General features: G+C 39.4%; 1 protein-coding gene across 5 annotated transcripts in view; it reads right to left on the reverse strand.

The window, feature by feature from the left end:
* The window catches only part of CDKAL1 (CDK5 regulatory subunit associated protein 1 like 1), a 411,323-nt gene that overhangs the window by 211,186 nt on the left and 183,046 nt on the right, over window positions 1-17,091 (reverse strand). For all 5 annotated transcript variants that reach the window (XM_048308004.1, XM_048307996.1, XM_048308011.1 and 2 more), the window contains one exon: window positions 14,267-14,370. In XM_048308004.1, coding sequence (XP_048163961.1) covers window positions 14,267-14,370 — 104 coding nt within the window. The remainder of the gene's footprint in view (window positions 1-14,266; window positions 14,371-17,091) is intronic.

The raw sequence follows: 17,091 nt of genomic DNA on the forward strand, positions 1-17,091 counted from the left end.
AGGAGTTTATGCACACACAAGTCAGCGATCCATGTCACTGTAACACATGGGCCTGCTGCAGTGTTCCAGTACAAATACATTCGTTTCATGTACTCCACATTTGCTTACCCCTCAAACACAGGACCTGAACTTATTTCTAAGACAAGCTGGATTAGAAATCCTTCACTTTTTATACTTCACCTTTGAAAAAGGAAAAATAAATTACAAGAGGAAAGAAAGCAATATCCCATACATAAAAAATGTGACTTGTACTAGAGCATCCTGCGAGTAATGACATGCTTTTCATGTCCTTTGCACTTGGGGCATCTCCAGCATACAAGGCATCAAGATTTTGTCACCAGCCTGACAGCTTCTGACAAACTATTTTCACAGCAAAATAAAAAAATAAAATGTCTCTGCTAAAAAGTTTCCAGTCAACTGACATACATTAAACTCAGAACTAAAAATTGATATAAAAATACTTTCTAGACTACCTGAGAAAAAGTCTCTCTCTGTGTACAAAAGCACGTGAAGTTCATAGTTTACTATGAATATACAATTTTTCAAGTTGTGTTCAAGATCACTGCAACACTCGTGGACCGTCAGTATTACCATCCACTAATACAGAAAACCAAAAGAGTCATAAAAATAAGTAATGGATTTTGTTACCATCATAAACTCTCATCACAACTTTTATTACGAATCAAGACTAAAGAAATCGGTTCTGTGTGGAAATAATTGAATGTATAAAAGAATTTGATTTCTCACCTACAAAGCAAATAAGCACTTGTGTATTTCAATACAGCAAAAAGTCCAAGGTTCTGGAATATTTTACATTAGATCCTCTCTCCCCTTTTGATCTGCTAAGTCAGTTTTGCAAAAATTTTTTCAAAAAATATGCCTGTCCAGAATGCCTAGCAGCATGGCCATAAACACTTTCCATTTTGAGTACCTCTGATACTTGACAGCTCTACGAGCACTTGAACATCATTTATCACGTTTATTTTTAATAGCTCTCCCTGGGCACAGCTGCCTTGGATGCCAATCTTCTTTTCTTTTGCCTCCTGTAAATATTTGAAATAGCTATTCATTAACAGTTGCAGATTTATTTGGCACTGTTGTACTGCTTGTGGACTGGAAATAGCTTTTATTTTTCTCCCCCTATCTTTTGGCTGATCTGAAAAAAGCCTGCTGTTTAGGTTCAATCTGTCAGGATTTAAATTATGCTCCAGCTGAGAGCTAATCAAGGGTATCTGACCTGGTTTACAAATAAACTAGGAACAAGAGCATTATTTTTTCCTTTTTTTTCTTTAGGGCATTGGGCCCATACATGGAAAACAAACCATGAACAGGTCACAAATACAGTTATCCTAAATTAAAGCAGAAGCAACTTGTCCAGAAACAACTTGTTCTCACAGGTGCCTTCCTAGAGGTTCTGGAGTATTCTCACTGACAGCTCTTACACCTAGCTTACGTGCAATATTTGAATTTCAGATTTCAGTAGTTTTGCACAATGTACACAGCATTAAAAAGGCATGTATTTAAGCTATTGAGACACCCTGGTGTGCACATCAGGAGTCCCACATATCTGCACAAATCATAGCTTTTATTTTCATGGGGCGATAGCACAGAAAAAAAAATTATGTCATTCACCATGATTGCTCCTAATCTGTTTCCACATACAACCAAACTGTGCATAAAAGCCATCTCCCTAATATATGAGCTTACCAAATTGTACAGAACTCTTAAGAAGTGCATTTTAAGATCTATTTTCTTTGGATTTAGACTAGAGAGGCCACAGAGCTCCCTAAAATGTACCAGTGCAAACTGCACCTAAACTGACACTTTGTCTCGGTTTTGAAAGACAGGTGTCTGCTAAGGAAGGCAGAGGCCCCCCTTGAAGTGGCAGATATAACCCCTTTTCCCTCCAAGTTATTATATTTTGAAATCAAGGGCCTTTAGGCAAAGATGTGGGAAATAGGAATAACAGTTCTTTACTCTATATATATATGTATATAACCAGTCAAACAAAACAACAACAACTATGGCAGTAACAGCAATCACAAACCCAGTCCCAGCCTTCTCGGCTGTCGGGCCCTTTCCCCTCGGGTGCAGTTCCGCTCGCAGCCGGCAGGGGCGCTGGCGGCTCCCGGTGAGCAGGGCAGGTGCGATGGTTCCCCCGCGGCTGCAGGGGGCGCTCCGGAGCGAGCTCGGGAAACCCGCGGCTCTGGTGCCCTGGGATCCCGGGAAGGATGGAACAAAGGCTTCACAAACCGCTGGGCAGCTGATCCCGGGCTCTCAGGAACAGCAGGCTGGAATGGCAGGGACGAACGCAAATCCCGGGTGGCAGGCGAGATGTATCCAGATGGGAAAAACCACGGAGGCCCAGGCAGGCAGGGCGAGCAGGGCTACAGCGTAGCGAAAACTCGAAGCAGCAGCGGGGCAGGGCAGCCACAGCCCGGTCTCCAGCAGGGCAGGGAAAAGCGGCTTTTGGGGTCCCGGCGTTGCTTCCAGCAGGAAGAAAGAACGGCCAAAAAGAAAGCAGCAGCAGCTCCTTTCTCTGCAGCTTCTCTCTCCGGACGCTCAGAGCGAACTGTCCCCACACCCAGGTGTAGACAAAAGAGTAGCCAGGCCCGCCCCACTCCCCTTTTTGTCTTTCTTAAGTACAGCTATTTGTCCCCTAGCAACATGCATATGGGAGAAAATTCCTTTAACAGGAAAACCTAAGACTAAACTAAAACCCCAACACACTTCTGCAGCACATAATAACAACATCCAATTTTTGAATGTTGGACACTTGCACATGTGAGAGGGTTTTAAGAAAAGAAAAACTGCAGCCATGTCTTGTCTAACGAAAAAAGCCCCTAATGCATCCATAAAATGTAACTCTCTTCTTTAAGAAGGCTGCTAAAGCTGCAGAATATATTTTGTTTAAAGGAAGTGTTGATGAACCAGTCTGACTTTGTATTAAATGCTATGAATAATGCCAGGGAAGAGCACAAGTAATGTTTTCTTCTACCTTGTTATGTCATGAACAATCACAATCACTACAGCATTACGTCTAAAGCTGGCATCAAAATATTTTAACATATACTGACTTTTGTCTTAACACAGTAGGAGGTACTCAAGGGAAGGTTAAAAAATAAGATGGGACAAGAGTTAACCATGAGAGAGGTCCATCTAATCTCTGGGACTAAGCCTGCAAATTTATTTTTTATGAGACACATTCAGTATTCTCTCAACATTCTCTCCCTATTGCAACTGGGCTCATCACCACCCAGAGTTTTACTCTCACTATGACTTCACTGACTACAGAAGATTAGACAACTTCTTTTTATAACTTACATTTCTTTACGCTTGAGATATGCTGTGAGCTGAGTTGCTTGATGTTGAAGTCTCCTGCTTCTGTAAATTGCACCTTTATAATTTAATCACATAACGCTTTTAAAGGTCTTTGGAAGAAAGTTTTCTCAGATCAAAACAGCTCTTAGTTTCCTATTAAATTAATCTCAAAAGTTGCAATCTTATATTAGTATTAGATATGGAGATGGCATGGCCTTGAGTCACAGTGGTATTGCACAACATGTCAAGAGGATAACCAGCACCACAAAACCCAACCTCCATACGGAACGTGAGCCCTCATTACAAAAGGTGATTGAGAGCAATACTAAAAGCATAAGGCACACTTTAGATAAAATATACCGCGGGAAATCAGTGCCTTGTTGAAATACAGCTTAAGACTGGCCACGAGTAAGACCATTAGTCAGCTTAGCCCAAAGTCTTCTCCCACAGGATGCTTAGTGGAGAGTATAAATACAGACAGCATAAATGATTTGCTGAATACTCAGAAAATTTCAACACTCGACATAAGATTTGTTATTACTTAAAGAAAATGGATTATTCTTCTGTGCTTCTGTCCTATTTCTTCCAAATGCTCAAACTTCCACTGTGTCCCATGCTAGAGGGTTCCTCACCTTTAACGCTACGCTATGAGATTAAGAATCCCACTGTAATTTGTTCTGAACCTGACCTTTGCTAGCTTCACTTAATGCTTTGGAACCTGGTATGGGTTGAGATACTCAGCACTGCTGTTCATTTTAAGAAGTAGTGAGGCAGTGCAAGCGGCCCCAACCACTCTCACCACTGAAGATCCCACTGACACCAAGCTGTGATGGTCAGGCGCCAAGGTCACCGTTCAGAGAGGGTGAGAACCCACAATTCCCCAGTTCTATGATTTACATATTTCCCTATGATAGGGTCATATTTTCTCCTCCCAGTTTTATGTATAAGTGCATGTATATTCATTTCCCTTAGTTAATATATATAAGTTCTAGAAAGTTCTGCAGTACTCAACACCCCATTGGTTCCTTCCCCAAGTCCCGCCTATGTGTTATTCCCATTGGTTCCCTTACTGTTAACCCCGCCTACTTGTCCTTATCCCATTGGCTGTAATCCCTTTCCCCGCCTTCCCATTCCCACTATAAAATCCCTGGACCCTGTCAAAAATTAGGCTCTTCATCCCTGTCCCGTCATCTGAGTAAACTTCAGTATGGAATCCATACAGAGAGTCCCCTCTCTTCTTCTTCTTCACCTCTGCCTGCATGCCCTTACACCTGCCTCAGAGAAGACTGCTCCCTCGGGTGAGGAGCTCTTCCCCTCCTTTTGTGTGTGCCGCCTTCCAGAGGGGTTGCAGCGTAGACCTCTGGGCTCCTTTGTGTTGCCACGCTGGGTTCAAACCCCCTCACGGTAGTTGGCACATCGGTCACCTTGCAGTAGAAGGGGTAGTGAGGCATGCATGACATGACTCATTTAGCCCATAAACAAAAACACAGGAGGTGGGCAAACTTTATGCTGAGCAATCCTAGTTCTGTCACAATTCCTATTCTCCAAAAAATTTCTCCTTCACATCCCCACAGCAAAGAATGAGAAGTTAGCGGAAGATACCATCTTGACTAGTCTTGTGAGTAGGAGGTTTCAGTGGCACAGAACAGCTAAGACTGGTTCCTACACAAGGCCAAGGTAACCAGGAGGAGACTGCTTATCAAATGATAAAAGGAATCATTGCTGCATTCTGATAAATTATCTTTGGACACATTAAAGATGACCTAAACTTGGTAGTTGCCTAGTGTAACACAGTGCACCAGATTTGTTAAGATAATGATTTGGATTCTGGTCACCATGGCTGCTCGACAGTAAAAATTTCTCATGATATTTTCACAGCAGCTATGGAAAGCTTCAGGCAGCTGATTGCACCATAACATGAGAAGCTGACCATGAGAATACCCTTACAACATTACAGAAGTATTCCTAATCCAGCTTTTACAAAACCAGCAGTAAATGCATGAGTAAAATATGCATTATCAAAGAAATGCAAGTTCCTATAGCTGAACAAATATTTACAAGGAGTGAAAAAATTCCAATACCTCCATGGTTAAGAAGCCACATAAAACCAAACTTTCATTTTCATACAAAATTAAAGGTAAAAAATTCCCTCCCCTGAAAATCAGATTTATTAAAAAGACACACCATGCTTTAATTTCAATTCTTTTTAAATTCAAGACTAAATACACACAAAATCAACTTAATGTTCCTGGTAAAGAGTTAACTACTGGCTGTAGCATTACTGAACCTTATGTTTTACACTCCATTTCAAATAATACAAACTTAGCAAAAATAAATTTATAAATAAAATTAACAAGCAAGTAATGCTATCCAGCTTTTTCTGCTGCTGTTCCACTAAATAAGCATGGAAAGAATATAACGTACACTAACTCTTGTGTAATATAAACGAATTTTCCAAAAAAAGAAAAAAAATAATTTCAAGCAAACATCAGATTGATGAGCTCTTCTGAAGAAACCACAAATGAGCCAAACATTCTGTTAAAAAGCATGAAGACTAGAGTGTGTTTCAACCCTCTCTTTTGCCTTCCCCAGTTAAGCTGGAACAGGTATCTCCTGCCCTTGGAAGATGAGAGAAGACACTACAGTGTGTCCAGTATTACATGAAGTTTTGTAGGACCATTTCTCACCCCACAAGGCAGTTAAACTGGCCTAGGAAAGAGCAGCTCCGTGATGAGAGAGAGAAGCTTGGGCAGAATACTACATTTCCCAGACATCCCTCCACTCCCTTGCTCCAAAGGCCTAGTTCTGTTAGGACTCTGCAGAATTGTGGTACTTCTATAATGTCAGCATCTGGGAAGATTCAACTTCTATCAGTTACTAATATCACTCTGTGAGGTTTCTATAAACACACGAGTTTTACCCCAGATCAGTCCCCCAGCCTGATTCATACAAGGAACACTCTCCCAGCCAAAAAGCAGGTGGCCTGAGGAAAGGATGAAAAAAAAAAAAGGAGGGGGCAATGGGGAGGATGGATGGAGGAGGGAAGGGGAGGGAGAGATGGCCAAGAAATGCTCCTTTTACTTGCAGGAGTTGTTGAAAGTACAGCTGAAACCATAGCCTAAGGCTGAAGATCAAGTTGTAATTTTAATTGTATACATCTCTGCTTTGGCTATTTTCTATTAAACTTTTATTTCGAACAAAAATAAAATGCACCTTTTTTCATAACAATACAAAATTAAACAGGCTGGCTGTCATTCAAGGATTTAAACAGCACAAATGCAAATATTTGAGTAGGAAAATTAACAGGAATGAGAAAACTGAATTATACAGAGCAAATGTGACCAAAAATTGGGGGTTTCTTTCTGCTGAAGAAAAAATACAACCTTTGTTAGACAGACTTTTCTGGTTCTTTAAACTGCCAAAGCTAAGAGATTAGTGGAGTCTTATTGTCTGTAGGATTTTTAGTGAGGCATGCAAAATAAGCATTCGTGTATTCAATTTATAATCCTTATTTCCAACACTGTCAGCTACAACAACACATGCACAGCCAGAAAGACTTTATAAAAAAGGAGCGTTACCAGAGTAGGTTTGATGGAGACAAAATGGTTATCTGGTCATGCTATCACACATTTTGGCAACAGGGTCCATTTATCTGGCAAATTATCTTCTGGACAATGCCTATGTACCTCTAGTAACACTTACAGAGAGAACAGCATCCAGAGAGCAGCAATTGTCTAGATTTTCAAAAAAACCGCATTTTATTTCATGTTACAGCATTAACAGGCTTTATGTTTTGGAACAGACAACCATGATATGAACATTTCAAAGCATCCAAGGAATCTATTTAAAGCTATTCAAGCTTATAATAATCCCCATAGAGGAGAAAATATTACTTTCAGAAAGACAAGCCAGCACATGGAGACTTTGACTCCTGATGAAAATCTTTATGGAAACATGATTTTTTGCAAATTCTAGGGCGGCAGCTCCTCATTAAATGAATGACCACTCCTTGTTACCGCAATATCTTCCTTCCAGTCTTCCCTAAACAACACTTTCCTCTGTTATCCCATACAAGACCTGAGACAACGCCATGGTAGCAAATAACAGTGACCAACCACTTGTTATCCTGACTGCAGTCATGTATTATTCTGCTTCAATTGTTTACACTGCCACACTACAAGCTCTTCACGGCCACATTTTTTTTTTTAACAGATACACAATACTTACACAGTAAAACCCCAATTACACAAATGGCAAAGAGTGACAAGGGGTTTTCCTTGAAAGTGAACGGCCCAGTCGCAGTTCTGCATGTTATGCTATATACTTGTAAAAGCCACTGGGACTCATGTCCTAATTGAGCCATGGGCATGATTTTTTGGCAAATTAACTCTTATGGCATGATTGTTCTACAAGGCTGTTTGATAGGACTAAAACCCCTATGAACAGCAGAAGAAGACATTAACACATGGAGCAAAAGAGAAAGAGGTTTTCCTTCCTCATTTCTGATGCCCAGTATCACAGTAGACCTGGCAGCAAGGGAAGAAACCGTAATGCATAAAACCAAACTGAGGTATGCAACATGCCTACAAAATCTAACAGGCAAAATCAAGTGAGTCTCCACAAAACCCATTTGAACCAAGAACAAAATTTAATTTAAAAAAACCACAAGTGACCTGGGGCAAAGCATCTGACACACTAAGGCATGAAGGCCTCCATAGCTTATTAAGAAGTTTTTTTGGTTTCTAAGCCTGTCAGGATTAACATGTTTTCCCAAATGCAGTTCTTGCAAATGATTTGATGATCTTAACAAGAAGTATCAATTAAAGTTTGACAGAGTTATAAGGAAATGGAAGCAAGATTATATTACTGAAAGTTCTTGGCAACTACAAAATTAGAAGATGCCATGTTCTACACCCTTAATGAAAATATTAACAACGTATTAAGCTAAATCTGAGCCTTCTGCTGATTCTTAGTGTTTCTGTGAAAAACAGTGCCATGTTGTGAATCCCAGAATCCTTTGTGGCCAGAGGGCACAGAGATGATCAGTATGTTTAATATTTTGATGACAACATCAAACATACTGCGAGTGCACTGCAGAGTGATCAGCCTTTGGCAACAGATCTTGAAAACACCAAATTTATTCTGCATGAGTCTATCACCCAGCATGTGCAATAGGTTTGAAGCATTCTGACAGCAGTGGAGCGACTGCACACACAACACACTACAAATGCACAAGAATGGCTACACGGCTTTTGGCTCAAAGTCAGCTCACATCTGGCCGTCTCAGAAGGAGACTTCAATGCTAACTGCAAAAGACCAAGTAAAAATATGCAAAACAAAGGCAAAACATGCAGAGAAAATGGTATTTTTAAATGCAACAATTTTTAATAAAATAAAAGATTAGCATAAAGCCCACACAGATATATTTTCACACTACTTAAATGTCATAATAAAATGAATGGAGGAGTTTATTTAAAGCATGTTAATAAGGGTGTTGTCCAAATGCCCCTTCAACACTGACCAGCTCGGGGCATTGATCACCCCTGTAGGAAGGCTGTTACAGGGTTTGAGTGCCCTCTCGGTAAAGAAGTCTTTCCTCATGTGAAGTCCAAGCCTTCCCTGAGGGATGCAGCCATTCCCATGTGTCCTGACATTGGATGCCATAGAAAAGGGATCAGCACCCCCGTCTCCCCGCCCCCCCCCCCTCAAAAAGCTGGAGAGAGCAATGAGGAAAAAGGCTAGACACCAATAATTTAATGTCATTGCCACTATATTTTTGAAGTAAAATTTAATATAATGCAAAGGAACCTTTTATGCAACAGGACATGCAGAAGACAAATAACAGTAACAGAGCGGTCAACTTGACTGTATAAAAAAGTGTACCAAGAAGACAACAGGGAATTTCCTTCAGAGCCAAGAAGAAAGTTCACTAAACTAATCTGGCCACTTAAAAGAAGCTTGAAAATATCTCCAGTGTTGCAATTTACTACTGAAAAGACATTTTTATCCTTTAAAAATATCTCTTTGCTATATGACACTGGTTATGTGTGCTTATATATGTTACACAGTAGTTCTCACATACTTGGAGATGCTGCTTCTACTCACTACTGGTGGATAATAACTTTTTATTTTTAAAAAAATAAAAAAGAATTCATGCAGACAATGAAAACTAATTCATTATGCTATCCCATCTAACTACAAAATGACAGGCTGGTACCAAAATATTTATTTTGGCCTAAGTATTCTGTGCATTAGCAAAGTCAGCAGGAAAAAAACTTGAAACATTCATAAGACACAAAAGATGATACAGAAAGAATTTTAATAAACTTAAGAACAACAATGAAAAAAACCCTAGCTCTATAGCCATCCCCAAAAAACACAGCAAAACAAAGAGAAGTTATTTATCAAAGTGTCTCAAATACAGCAACCCAAGCTCCCTGGAACACAATTTTAAATTATACTTCAGGAACAATATTAGAATAAAGTGTGTGTTCCCTAAAAGTCAGTAAAAAGGCTGACTGACAGAAAAGATTTGTCTTAGGAAAACAATCACCATTCTCCTTCCTCTCTCTAGGTCAGATTTGCAGATGCAAGTGCTCTCTCTCTGGTGTTAGTTTCAACTCTGGAAGGACCCTGAGTACACAGCCCGGGTTCCATCTGGATAACTGGGCACCCATTCCCTGTCAGTTTGTTCAGAGACCAAACCCACTACCGAGAGCGTGCTCTAAGCATCCCACTTTGGTACTGCTTCTGCTAATCAATGGGAAACTAAAACATTGACCATTCTTCTTATTTGTCCTTTCGTGCTGTCCTCTCAGCTGCCCTGAAATCATACGCAGAATGTACTGGTAGTTGTGCAGGGGCAAAACAGCTACTAGGAATAGAGCAGAATGTCCTGACAGTACCTCATCAGAACCGCTAAAACCAAAGATCCTCAGCAGAGCTCACAGTCATCTGAAAAGCTCTGGAAACCAATCACATTATATAAAAACAATCCTTATCATCATCACTCATAAACACCTGTTTATGGCAAACTTGTATAGAGAAAAATATTTAACATTAATCTCTTTCAAACTCTCAACACTCCAAAGTCTACCAGATTAGGGATAATTGCTAAAGACAACTAATGTAACCCAAGACTCAGAATCTTAAGTTTTGGTACTCCTCTGCTTTATAATGTTACATGTTGTCCAAGATTTCCTAACAGAAGTGCTATTCAGAATTCAACACCATGCATGCCAGTGAACCATCATGCAAAAAATGGAATAAAAATAGGTGATATTTTGCCACTACCAGAAGAAGTATGCTTCCATCCAGAAGCAATTGTTCCACATAGTTTGAGGAACACTGTTTCCTGACAAGATGTGACTTTCATTTAAGCACCCTGATTGCTACCATAAAATAAGCTAATATAGTAGTTAATTATACAGTGTATATTTTAATAGCAGCATATTCCCTGCCATCTGCAACAGGCATGCAGTGCTAAAGAAGTATAGTTTTGTAGTGGTACATGCAGAAGATCTTCATTCTACACTAGAATGCAGTAACAGCTAATTCCATAAAATATTTATATTTTTACTTAGTTTGATGAATGAGCAAAAATTGCTTGCAATATAAAGTATTATTTTTGCCCAGAAAGTCTCTCACAATATGTAGGATTTTTATGATAATGAATGTCCCACTTAAGGAAAAAATCAATTTCAAGTCCTTCATTTTAGCCAAAGCCATCCCAGGACACAACTCCACGCAGCATTCAAAGCTCAGGCTTGTTTAACTTTTGTGTCTCCTTGGAACACTCTTCACTGATAGCAGCTCCCCCAGCCCACTTCATATACTAAGCAAAACCACATTGTTATACAAAAGTTGCTTTGGGCAGGAAAGAAAGAGCCCTCTCATAACTGTAAATGCAATCCCCTAAAATACAGCACTGAACATGACACAGCACATTTTGAAAAAAACTTACTAATAAATTGATGACACAAAGCACTGTACAATCAGCTGTAGAAAAACTCTGCATAAGCAACCTTACAGTAGACATTTGTTCTCCACTCACAGACCACTTTACTGTATTTCACAATACTTACAATACTTTTATTTTACTAGCTTTCTTACAGAAGTCTGCTGTATATTCTGATTTTACACAGCTGCGCATGTAAAAAAATTAAACTACTTACTAACAGTTGAAGTTTACAGAAAAAAACATCAAAGTTAAAAAATGAAAAAACTCAACAAACTACTTGCAACTTGAGATAGATTATTTTGTTAATGAAATTTTGTGAAATATTAACGTTCATGTGACTTGTAACTTCAGAACTATTATGGAGGTCAGAGAGGAAACATAAACCCATGCGAAGTATGCAAAACCCCCTCAATTTCAGTACACCTTAACACTTAGTCCAATGCATTATGGAAGTATGCAGCATGCACTAGAAATCTACAACAGTTTTTGTGCACATTACATTGAATTCAAGATACTGAAATAATACACAAAACCAACTTATTTCAGAGGTTGGAAAAGTACAAGAAATAGGCTGATATTTGTTCAGTCATGGTGATTTCAGCCATCACTTTTTAATCAGTTTTCAAAGTGAAAAAACTTCTCATGGCACATCTGTACCTCTCGTGTTTTTAACTAGAGCTTCAGCAATACATCTTCTGTGAAAACAGAAGTGATTGTTGAAGAGATTGTGGCTCAGTAACTCAGCAAGAAATTGAATAATGGCTTTAAATTGCTGAAATCTTTCACTGGATTGATGAAGTTTCTGCAGCCCACAGCTGCAGCAAGCTGGCAGTAATAAATTCTCCATGCACTGCAAACTAAGTATCTGACTATTTCATCCATTTCTAAGTATGTGAAAGCTGGAGGCAAAGCCATTTTACAACTGAATAAATACTTGCTTCTTTCATTATGCCCTCTAACAGAGGTAGTAGTGTAAGGCCAAACAAGAATAGAACTCCCTGGAGATGCCTGCTGTGAGAAACGTCATAGCATTTCTTCAAGAAATTTCAAAACAATAGCTTAAGGGTAACTTTTTCCATTAGAAATCAAATTATTTTGAAAGAGTCAATATTTATAATAAAGGCCACAGTACAACAGATGAATTGAATTACTGATTTTTCAATCCAAATGTACTATACTTAAGTTCAAAATACTTTCCAAAATTTCACATTCTTTGTCTGCAAAGACAAACAAAACTCAAGTTTTATTTCTTGTTATGCCAAGTAAATACATCTTTATGCTAATATAACACGGAATTGATGATATATAAGTACAATTATAACAGGACAGACAAGTCTGGATTTTTTTTTCTTTCCACACATCCCATAAATCTAAATAAAATTTAGACAGTTAACTTAAGCAAGGTCCTAATCCTGACTTATTACCCATCTTATCTTTGTCATAGTTCCTTGAAGTATAGTCCAAAGTTTCTTTAGAACAGCTATGTAGTGCTGAGCAACACTTCTTATGCCACTTAAAAATGGCAGCTTCTCCCCTGCTCAGTAACTACTTGCCAATTTCAAAATCATCTGTCTTATATTACTGAAAACGTCTAACTTTCTGAAATATGCTTCCTGAACTGCTTCTCCACCAAAACAACAAATGTATTTATGCATCCTCTATTTCAGTTGCTGATCATTTCATAATATATATACAGGTTTTAGAAACTTATCCTACTAAACCAAGAAATCTCGCACTACAGAATTCCTGTCAGACAATCCTAACAGACAATCTAATTCACAGCAACGAGAGCATGAATTCTACAAACCTAAGCAATAGGAAAAATTTAGTGGCAATCACAGATGAGCTTCACAGAAGAAAAGAGAGGTGCTTGGCTTTTAAAAAAGTGAAAGAAGAGGGCATTTGTAACCTTAAGCGAGAACTTTCTGTGTGCATAATGAGAACTTAGAATTTGTGAACATGAGCTTTGATTAGGAAAAGGACTCTTCCTTGCGTACTACTGATAGGAATAGACAAAAGTTCATCACTGGCCTAAATAAGGTTCATTATGGACCCCTAAATAAGGATAGATTTAAAAACACTTTTAATCATTGGAGACTTCTTGCAACTCTCGGAGCCATAAGTGAAGCCCAATGGATATGTTGTCTGTACATCTACAGAGGATGTGACATCAAATGTTGCATTTATTGCTTTACTTTTGATTCAGAGTGTTTCACACAAAGATGGAAGGAGCTGCTGCACCAGAATTACCCAACTATTTTTAATGTATATTTTAATCCTTCAAAATGGCACACAAACAGAACAAATACCACCTGTGCCTTCACAATGAATACTGGCATAATTTGGAAATCTGTATTTTTGAAACACAGGTGAAATTTAGATATATAGAACAAATACTAAGATACAATAAAGCTGTCATAACTACCAGATATAAAGAGTTTTAGGCAGATACTGGCACAGAGAGTGTACTGCAGGAAAAACTTAATATTTGATGGAATCCATGTGATTTTACAAATATCCTATTGAACGTAAAACTGATAAGCTTTGTTTGGCTCTCAGAAATATCCCAGAACTTCTCCAGTAAATTCATTACCAGCAAAAGCAATGTATCCCTAAACAGGATTTTAAGAATCCTTGCGAAGCTCATGAAATTTACTTCATAGTTGAATGAAAAAAGGTTTCTGTTACTCTAAGAAACCAGAGATAGAGTAAAATGACTGAATTTTCCCATTTCCACATCATCTCAAAAAAATGTATGCATAGAACTTCATTTGAACAATCCTAAAATCAAAATAAAATACTCCATTTTGCAAATAGTGGTGCACACCGTAACAAAAGCATAGCTTTCTACCACAAAGGCACCACGAGACACAGCTATGACTATTAATAACATGAGAGCTACATTGCATCCCAATCATTATGTGTGAAGGTAAGCCCAGATACACTTCAGGGGCTCACTTTTATCGTAGGGATGAAACTCCTTACCTTGAAAAGACTGTTTGGCTCTGTCCACCAGTTCTTCAATTGGATAACTTGCTAGATCTCCTCTGGCATGCTTAGTTTTACAGTAGGTACATGCATTGAGACACCTGTTCAGAAAATGAAAATGCTCAGTACTAGCCAGGACAGTCTTTATATGCACAGTTACATATCTTAAGTATGTCTGGAAAGATGAGTTTTTATATCTATGACCAGAAAATAGTAGTATTCTGTTTTTAAATCAATGGAATAGTTTGAAAAGCATTTTGCTGCCCTAACTTCTTAGAGTATCTTTTGCATCTATATGAAAGGTTGAAAAACAATCAGTGGGAACCACATACAAAACCCAACAGTGGGAATTTAAATATTTTTTAGAAAGGTATAGTAGGGTTAATCACTGTTCATTACTAAAGATGAATCTCCAGGTTTCTGATCCCTCTATTACATAAAAAATCCAATCTGAACAAGAAAATACAGGAAAAAAGTCCTGAGAGGCTGAAAGTAGATTTTTAAAAGCGTGTATACATGAAAAGACATTTCAGTTAATTTTTCCAACTTTCCTTTGGCTTGAATAAATAGAACAAATAACATAATGAAGACAGAATCACCAACCAGAAAGACAGTTTGGCACAAAAGATTGGGGAACTAATGAAAACTCCTACAAGAAAATGAAGGAATAATGTGATTGCTTTTAATTTATCTGCCAGTATACTAAAGGCAGACTAATTGAGAGTACAAGGATGGAGAGACAAAACAAACAAAAACTACCTCTCATTGTAAGCGTGCTGTGCTTTTTTTCCTTTCTCCCCTTCTTTAAGCTCCAGCTTTTTATAGGATAAAGCATTTAAACGTAAGCTCTAAAAACTCCACAGACCCCAAAAAAATCATTATAAATATTTCTATTGTTCATGCTAGCTAGAATACCATAAATTCTGTCCATTTTCACAACAAAAAGGCCACAACTTCAAAAAAGTCACAGAATTTTTAAGGCTGGAAAAGACATCCAAGATCATCAAGTCCAACGTTTGACCAATCACCACTGCATCAAATAAACCACAGCACTAAGTGCCCTGTTCAGTCATTTCTTGAACACTTCCAAGAATTGTGACTTTACCACTTCCCAGGACAGCCTGTTTCAATGCCTGGTTGCCTTTTCAGTGAAGAAGATTTTCCTGATGTCCAACTTAAACCTCCCCTGGCACAGCTTGAGGCCATTTCCTCTTTACCTGTCACTGGTTGCCTGGCAGAAGAGACTCCCACCTTGCCACCACCCTCCTTTCAGGCAGTGGTACAGCATGATAAGGTTATCCTGAGCCTCCTTTACTCCAGGCTAAACCCCCCCAGCTCCCTCAGCTGCTTCTCATCAGACTTGTGCTCCAGACCCTTCCCCAGTTCCATTGCCCTTCTCTGGATATGCTCCAGAACCTCAATATCTTTCTTGAAGTGAGAGGCCCACAGCTGAACACAGGATTCAAGGTGAATCCCCACCAGTGCTGAATACAGGGGGACAATCACTGCCCTTACCCTGCTGCCACACTATTGCTGATCCAGGCCAGGATGCCATCCAGGCCAGCGTGTGCCACCTGGGCACACGCTGGCTCTTGTTCAGCCACTGTCAACCAGCATCCCCAGGTGCTTTTCCACCAGACAGTGTTCTGTCCACTCTTCCCCCAGCCTGTAGCGCTGCCAGGGGTTGTTGTGATCCAAGTGCAGGACCCAGCATTTGGCCTTTTTGAAATTCATACTGTTGGCCTTGACCCATCAATCCAGCCTGTTCAGCTCCCTCTGCAGACCCTTCCTACCCTCCAGCAGATCTACACCCCAGTCCAACTTAGTGTCATCTGCAGACTTTCTGAGGATGCACTTGATCCCCATCCAGACCATCAATAAAAGTATTAAACAGGACGTGAAAACATTTGGGTGCCAGAAAAGGCGAGCATTGCAACTGCAGCATAGCTGGAACTAATGCCACAGAACTTTCAAAACAATACTGAAAAGCAAAGATAGCACTGGGTGGGTTCCGATGAAGTCACCAGCTACAAGCCTGTGTTTACTACTTGGATATATCTTGTTTTCTATTACTGTGTCTGGCATTTCCATGACTAGGTGATTACTGCTTTGCAAACTCTAAAGGTTTTCCTTCACAGACTCCCCTCCCATGTTAGTTCTGCTTCATTTGCATAAGCGGGAGTTCAGGAGGGGCAGAACACAGCCCAGAACATTTGCTCAGGTGCCCTCCTGCCACTGCACATCCCCTCAGCCCTGAGACTTCTCCATTCAACAGAATCTTAATTTCTAGATAGTTGGTGACTCTCTCTGCTAGACTGGATATGCATCTTATTTGCTGTGCCTGTCAGACTGACGCCTTAGGTTTTAACTTTTGTATTTTTCAAATTATGTACTGCCTAGTGTGTAACGCTGAAGTTTCTTGTAGCCTGTTGACTACTGCTCTCTCATGCTAGGTAGACATAACAAAGCCTCTCCAGGCCTGCTCTCCAAGGACACCCAGATTGTCCTAGGCCCAAAATGTGTAAACTAACATCTTAAGAAGGGGGGTAAACTTGGTGAAATTACATCATTAACTGAAGTTTTAATTGGAGAATTAACTCTGATATGCAAATGAACCAAACTTATGGAAGTGTGAAGAACTCATGACTCGGGGTCCACTGTCCTTTTAACTCTCCAGGGTGTACCTTGAAGGCCCTTCAAATAAATACCTACCCTTATTCTTGTCTAGTCTCTGTTTTTAGGTGGCCACCCCAGGCATCAAGACCAAAACATCAGATCTTAGCATACACCTCAGATCAGAAAACTAAAATATATTGCTTAAC

This window comes from Corvus hawaiiensis, chromosome 1, assembly GCF_020740725.1.
Source record: "Corvus hawaiiensis isolate bCorHaw1 chromosome 1, bCorHaw1.pri.cur, whole genome shotgun sequence".
Lineage (NCBI taxonomy): Eukaryota > Metazoa > Chordata > Aves > Passeriformes > Corvidae > Corvus > Corvus hawaiiensis.